Source organism: Camarhynchus parvulus, chromosome 1 (assembly GCF_901933205.1).
Source record: "Camarhynchus parvulus chromosome 1, STF_HiC, whole genome shotgun sequence".
Classification (NCBI taxonomy): domain Eukaryota; kingdom Metazoa; phylum Chordata; class Aves; order Passeriformes; family Thraupidae; genus Camarhynchus; species Camarhynchus parvulus.
The window spans coordinates 46,267,238-46,274,829 of record NC_044571.1 but is presented as its reverse complement, the minus strand read 5'-3'; the positions used below and the strand labels follow the sequence as shown (position 1 = coordinate 46,274,829).

Sequence of the window (7,592 nt, the reverse complement as noted above, 5' to 3'; positions counted from 1 at the left end):
TACTCTGATGTCCTGCCCAATGCCTGGGAATTTCTGTTCCATAGATCACAAAAAATCCCACAAATTTGTACTGCACAAGCACATTGAATAATACTCAGCCACAGAAATTGTCCTTCTTCCCATCTTATTTGCATATGTCTCTGGGAACTTTACTAATACAGAAGGATCTACCTAATGAGATCCTTTAGCATCCAAGAGTGCCCATTTTTGATTATGTGTGAATAAAAATATAGCCAAAATCTCTCTGACTGATTAAAATAGTTCAAAAATTAGAGAGTTTGGTATAGAACAAAACAACTGCCATACAGATTCAAACTCCAAATATAAGAAAAAGCAAAGATGTTAAAGATTTGACTATATCTTGTGCATCATTTTCCAAGAAAGCGCCCAGATAAAGCGCTTGAAGAAGGTTACACAGAAAAGAAAAAGAGCAATTTAAAGGTCTTTAATTTAATCTCAAACAAATTCCTGCTGTCTTTTGGTACTTAAGAAATCACTGACAAAAATACAATGGGAAAGAGTTTGTAACTTTACTTAGAGTCACTTGTCTTTGGGGAACTTCATATTTGTGAGACCTAAAAATCATTTCATGGATAATGGAAGGTAGAAATTATTCTGTTGGGAAGGATGAGCATTTTGCAGCCTCTTTCTGCCCTAATTTTCACCCAAATGAGTTTTGAAAAAATGTGAAATGTTCACTTTGCGTAGTTCACACTTTTCTACCTGAGTAAAGACTAGTACACAAAGCCTTTTCTTCTACATCAGATGACATCTGCCCCCACTCTTGCTAAAAAAACCCCAAAACTAAATAAAAAACCACTAAGAAAAAAAAAACAAAACCCAAAATCTCTAACCGAACAGTAAACCCCCTCAAAGATTACATCACTTAGTTTGCAATCATATCTGAAACTGTATTTTGAATGCAACTGCACTGAAGTTATAAAATAACCTGACACAGCAAATACACTTAGTAAAGCAACATAATAACACATTTTTATGCAGTTCCAACAGCACACTTTTTCTCAAAATGACACACATCACCCTGGGTATGAATTTAAAAATTTTCAGGTTGCTTCTAGAATTCCCTTCACTCTTCTGCAATGGCATGCAGGAGGCTACCATGTATAAAGGCATGGATTTCTATGGCAACAGTTTAAATTCTAGCTATTCTTAGTTGAAGTGTTTGCAGAAACAAAAACAAACCACAAACAACCCTTTTTAACTAGTTAATAATAAATCTCTTTCTTTTCTGCCTTCTCTGAAAGAACAGAAATGCCTTTGCTGTGATGATTAAGCAATAAGTAACTTAATGTGATATATATTACACTTGAAATTAAAAGATTCTTAAGTTAGCAGGGAAAAAATGTCCATTTTGAAACAGCATGGATATCTTATAGGCTTCCAATGTTAAAATAATATCATGACAGTAATTCTCAGCAAATAAAACATTTACTTTTTGGTTATTGCTGTTAATGCATTACAACTGAACATATTTTATATATTTGAACTCCACTCCTCTTCAAAATATTCTCAATAATCCCTTTGCTTTCTTTTATGTTTCTTTTTTGTTGAGTGTTTTGTTTGATAAAAATAACCATGGAAATATTAGATGCGTAAATAAGATAACTGTAATTCAAGGTCTGTTAATCATTACATCATCTCAGAGAGTTGGGTAAGCTCTGTGTCTTAAGGGAAAGTGTCTGCAAGATGGAAGAAAGAATCCTGTGAATGTTAAACTCAGAAAATGACATAGAAAGTTCCATTTTGTCATTTCCCCACAACCTAGAAACAAAGTGATAAATACATGTCTTCAACATTTCAATTGAATTGACATTTCTATATAGGTATGCCAATGAACTAGCCCTTATAGGAAGATAAATGAGCAAATTTCCAACTTTATGCTACTTTTCAATGATGATAAATTAAAATTACATATTTAGCCTTATATTCTCTGAAATGCATTCATGTCTGATCTCAGTCAGTGATTTGACATTTTAATTTATTGTGTGCTTTATCTTAACTTCCATTACAGTGCTTCTAATGTAATTATTATTACTTTTAGCATGGGATGTGTTCGCAATTTTCTCAGTTACTCAATTTCATCACTACAATATCACAAAGAAGGCAGCTAGACTTAGATAGTCTTCTAAGGGTGCACTAGCTCATTCCTAGACAGGTTATTTTGGACTATTTCTAAGCAAAATTTGATGGCCTCCCAAGGACAGAATTACTGGCCCACACGTAAGTGCATTTATTTTTTCTTCTCAAACTATTCAACAGTGGATTGCACAATGGCAAAGTAGTGCCTCTACCGTCATCACTTTGTCTTACACAGAGCATCCTGGCAGAACAATCTCTCTAACAAAGCAGCAAGGTGGAATAAAGAAGGGTCCTTGAAATAGGAATGGTTTGTAAAGTTAAGCAGGCCATGCCATTTTCAGAGCTCCACAACCAAACTTCAAGGTATTTTCTAGGAGACTGCAGATTTTTCCACAGTGATAAAGGATCCTGGAGGAATGATGTATTCCCCATGTTTAATTCTTCATGAATACCTGGAATCAGGCTTCTGCCTCACTTTTAAGAGCATACCTATTGCAATGTGTACGTTTGTCTGTTTTCTCCTCACAGATCCCGAAGATGGGCATTTTCTACAAAGCAAACCAAATCAGTATTTGAAGTTTAGCAAGTCCCTTACAGTGTTTTACTCTTTAAAAGGATTCTCTGCCTGGAGAAAGCCAGGAGCAACGTGACTGAAATTCTCCATATCTCCACTGGGACTTGAGCTGTGAGTTACAAGTGATTTGCAGAGACTTTCACCTTTACAGGTTTGACTGAGTTTAGGGGCACTTTCCCGTACAGGAAGGGGATCAAAGGCGAGCTGCCTGAAGTCCAACTGCAGCACTGCGCCGTGGTTTTTTTAGCTTTTAATATCAAAGTGTGGAGGTACCCAGTGCAGGCACGGGAAAATCTCTGCGGGCTAATTCGTTTTTCCCACTGGCGGCAGCTGCTGGAGCCCGGCTGCCCGCAGCTGCCCCACCGGGCAAGCTGCTCCCGGGCGGGAATTCTGACCGCGGAAATTCGGCTCCAGCTTAATGAGACCAAGCTGGGCAGAGGCACTTAAAGCAAATTCTCACTAACATCCCTAATATATCTGCAGTGTGTGCAGCAGAGGCGGTGACAGCAGCGGCAACAGCATGAGATTCACAGTATTAATAAAGGGATTCACTGCCTCGTTAGGAAAAAAAAAAGGGCGAGGGGGGGAGGGAGAGGGGAGGAGGCAGGCAGGAAACTTCTGTGTGTTATTTACATTGGGAAAGGGGGGAAGGAAGGGTGTTTGTGCCTCTGCCAGTGAATGAATGAGAAAGAGGAAGGGAGGGAAAGAAAGGGAGGAAGAGAGGGAGGGAGAGACACACACACAGAGCACTGAAAGGAGGCTCTGTCCCCTAAACCCAAGTAACCCGTTTGCAAGAATTGGATGCTGGAAAAATGGTAAGGACCCAGAGTTGAAAACATTTTCACTTTAATACTGAAAAAATATGCCATTATAAAATCCTCGAATAGAATTAGTAAGTTTCACTTGCTTCCTCAGTTCTGTTTTCCTCAAGTTATAGTAAGATTTACAACAGCACAGAATTTTCTACCATTAAACTTTGCAGCCTAAGCGCTAGAGTGACATTAATTGGTCATGCTTAACTGCCTTGGATTTTTCTTTTGTATGTTTACACTGTTACCATAATAGAAATCAAGGGTACTAATTTTTACATTCAGATGGAAAGGCAATACTGATTATGTATATTGAAAAAGAAGAGAGAGAAAACAAAACCAAAGCCTACCCTCCCACCTCCCCTGAAGAAATTAAACACAACCCATTATCAACAAAGCAAATCTCTCCCAGCAAAGTAATTCCCACCTAGACATAAAAATAAAAATTTTAAAAAATCCAATGAGAATATTCATGCAACTATGTCTTAAATAAAATCTTTACAATTTTTTCCACTGTAAAAGTACGATCTCTACTGCCTATTGATCACACAAAAAAAAAAAACTGGCGAAATGGCACTTTTTATTATACTGTATTTTGTATATAGAAGGTTTGATACGAAGGGACTTATCAGGTAAGAGGGATGATGGTGTGAACTAGACGTTGCTTCCAGTCGGGGGCTGGAGCGTCCCTGGGGTGCGTTGTATCCATGCGAGCCATGCAGCACTTTTTTTTTTTTTTTTTGTCCGTTTGTCTGTTTGTTTCGGAGTCGGAGTCATTTATTTACATTACATTCATGCCTTCGTGCAACTTTCCACTCCTGCTTTGCCGTCAGGAGGAGGCCAACACCAGTCCTCTGCTCCCCTCATTTTCCCGGCCTCTTGAAAAGGGGTCGGTCCACAAGGGAAGAGGGCAAAAAAGCAAATCAAACCCCAACACAATTGAACAAAAGCCCAACAAAACCAGGAGCCGTGTTTCGCCCTGCCGGACCGAAGGAAGCTGTTCCTCGTCTGTCTGTCGCTGCTCCGGCCACGCACGGGCGGGGGATGCGCGCACCGCGCCGGGCTGCGCAGCGCTGCAGGGATGCGCTCCGGCGCCGAGCTCCCCCCGCCGCTCACTGGGCCTCGGCGCTTGCTATCGGGGTCGTGAGGAAGGGCGTGCGGGTGTCTGTGTGTTTCGCTTCTCACAAAAGGTAGTAGCGGAGGTGCAGAGCTGTCCCCGGCCGGCGCATGAAGGGCAGGTCCCGGGGGGCGGCCGCCCCCGCCCCGCCCGCCGCCTCAGTCCGACAGGGAGTGGGAGCCGCAGTCGTACACCCTGTGGGCCCCGTCGGCGCTGTAGGGCCCGTTGTGCCAGTAGGACGAGTCGCAGACCGTCTGCAAGGAGTTGATTTCAGATGCAGAGGAGTTGGCGTCCCTCCTCTTGGAGCGCTTTCTGTTCCTCAGGATGAAAACGAGCATGCCAACCACTGTGAAGGCAGAGGTCACAAAAACCAGCAGAAGCCCTGGCACTAGCACCGAAATAGAGACCCGACTGGTCTCCAAGTAGGAGTTGGAGTGAGTACCTGTCTCTGTCAACCCGGTGCTGTTTTTGTTAGTAGAAGTTAATGTGGGAGAGATTTTTAACTGAGGGCAAATCACATCGTTGGAGAGAGACTCGAAATCCTCCTTGAAGAAATCTTCAGGGGACTCACACCTCAGGTCACTCATAATCACCTTGGGGCGCAGCATCTCTGCCCACTGTTTGAAAGGCACGATAGGGCAAGTACAGTCCCATGGGTTGCCGTGCAGGTCGATCTGGGTGATGGAGGTGAGCTGGTCCAGCACCCCCGCCACCGGGAGGTACATGAAATAATTGTTGTGTATGCTCAGCTTGGAAAGTGAGACCCCAGCGAACACGTCTACTGGGAGAGACCTCAGCAGGTTGTTGTTGAGGATGAGGACTCTCAGTTTGGGCATCGCATTGAAGGTACCAGGCATAATCATCTGGATCCCATTAAACTCCACATTCAGATACTCCAGGTTTTGCAGCCCAGTGAATTTCTCCCGGGACAGGGTGTCTAAGTAATTGCTATCCATGTAGAGCCATCGGAGATCAAAGAGGTTCTTGAAGGTGTTGTTCTCAACGGTGGCAATATTGTTGTTGCCCAGATCGAGTAAATTAAGTTTTCGGTAATCCAGAAAGTGGGATTTCCTGATGGTGTGTATTTTGTTGTCTCTCAGAAACAGCTCCTGCACGTTGGAGGGCTTGGGCTTCAAATCCACCAAGCTGCTCACATTTCTATCATTGCAATTAACCTTTAAACCTGAGCCAGGGATCTGATCACAGCTGCAGATGTGCGGGCAGGAAAAGGTGGCTGGTAGTTTGCTCTTCGCACTCACTGTCGACACAGCAGCAGTGGGTTTGGTCTTGATTTGCCAGTTGACAGGAATCTTTGTACCTCCGTTTGGAGCAGATCCTGGCGTGGCAGGGTCTTCTTTGCCATGTATTTTAAAGGGGGTTGGAATGGGACCAGGATCGCAGGTTTCTTCTTCGGCAGGGGGAGCAGCTAGGCTGGAATCTACTCTGTTCTTTTTACACAGCTCCTGCTCTGTGGTCTCATTTAAATCTTTGCCCTGCAACCTAGTGGGAGCTTCACAAATCACTCTGCCGATCAAAGCATTTTTAGGTATGTTTTCCAGCCATTCTTTCAACGACAGCAGATCGCAAGTGCAGTCCCAGGGGTTATCCTCTAGCAGGATTTCAGCAATGCCTGGGATCTGCTCCAGGACCTCCTCGTAAGGCAAGGTTTTAAGACGGTTTCCCCGGAGGTCGAGGTGGGTGATCGGCACATATTGAAACACGTTGGGGGGCAAGGTGCTGATGAGATTGTCATTTAAAATCAGCACCTCTAGCTTGTTTAAGTCCCTAAATGCTCCCGGGTCAATATCCCGCAACAGATTAAAATCTGCCTGGAGGTATTCCAGATCGTCCAGCCCCAGGAAAGTCTGCTTCCTGAACGATTTGATCTTGTTGTTGTTTATGTGCAAGCGTTTCACCAGCTGCAGCCCAAGGAAAGCCCCAGGAACAATCTCATGCAAACCGTTGTTTTCCATGTGCAAACTGACCGCATTGTAAAAGTTAGCAAACTCATTAGGGAAAAGTCGAGTCAGGGAATTGCCATGCAGGAATAAATGGTAAAATTGGGAAGTTGGGGCTGTGAAATGTTGCAGGCTGGTAAATCCCTTTTTCTCACAGTCTACGTGCAAATCCCCTTCTATCTCGTTGCAGGCACAGATCTTCTCTTTGCAAACGTCCCCTGTAACGTTTCCAGCAGCAAAACAAAGAGACGTCTCCAGCAACAGAATCCAAAGCAGCATTTTTAAACCGAGCAATTCATTCCCGATCTCATCACAAAGTAACAGCAACCATCCTCCTCACACGGAAAGCAATTCCAGTTCATTCAATACATTAAATGTCCGAACCACCAGCGAAGGGGGAGGAAAAAAATGTGTGGGGGGGAGCAGGGAGGGTCGGCGGGGGGGGGGATGCTTTCTTTTCTCCTCTCTCCCCCCCACGCACAACTGCAACAGCCCAGATTCCAGTCAGTAATTATATCCACAAACTATCCAGGCACGTACTGCAAGGCAGGCGAAAAAAAAAAAAAAAAGTAGAAGGAAAAAAAATCCCCCTCCTCGCTCGCCCTCCCTGACGCCTGCCGGGCAGCTAAGTGGAGGTCTGCCGGCCGGGCTGGCTCACCGGCGCGGTGCTGCTGGCCCCCGGCCGCCGCTGCATGTTAGGGAGGCGCGGGCGGGAGCGCGGCGCTGGCCGCGGAGGCTGCGCGGTGGCGGCTCCGCGCGGACTGACCTTGCCGCGCGGCGGCGGAGCCGCGCTCCTCGCCCGCCGGGCGCTGTCCAGCGCCGCGGTGCTGAAAGCGCCCGCCCCAGCCTAGGCGCTGCCCGCCGAGCCGCCGGCGCTGCGCCGCGCCTGCCCCCGCAGCTGCGGAGCGCGGCTGCCCATGCCCGCCGGCGGCCGGAGCTGCCGCGGGGCCGGGGCCGCCCGCTCGCCCGCCCGTCCGCCCGCGCCGCGCCTCGCCTCGCCCTGCCGGCAACGCTGCCTCTCCTCCTCGCTCCCT

The 7,592-nt window shown here is 45.8% G+C and overlaps 1 protein-coding gene across 1 annotated transcript; it reads right to left on the bottom strand.

The window, feature by feature from the left end:
• Positions 1-3,503: 3,503 nt before the first annotated feature.
• SLITRK1 (SLIT and NTRK like family member 1) lies at positions 3,504-7,309 on the bottom strand. The gene has a single exon (XM_030961337.1). The coding sequence runs from the start codon at positions 6,835-6,837 to the stop codon at positions 4,759-4,761; it is 2,079 nt and encodes a 692-aa protein (XP_030817197.1). The 5' UTR covers positions 6,838-7,309; the 3' UTR covers positions 3,504-4,758.
• Positions 7,310-7,592: the final 283 nt, after the last annotated feature.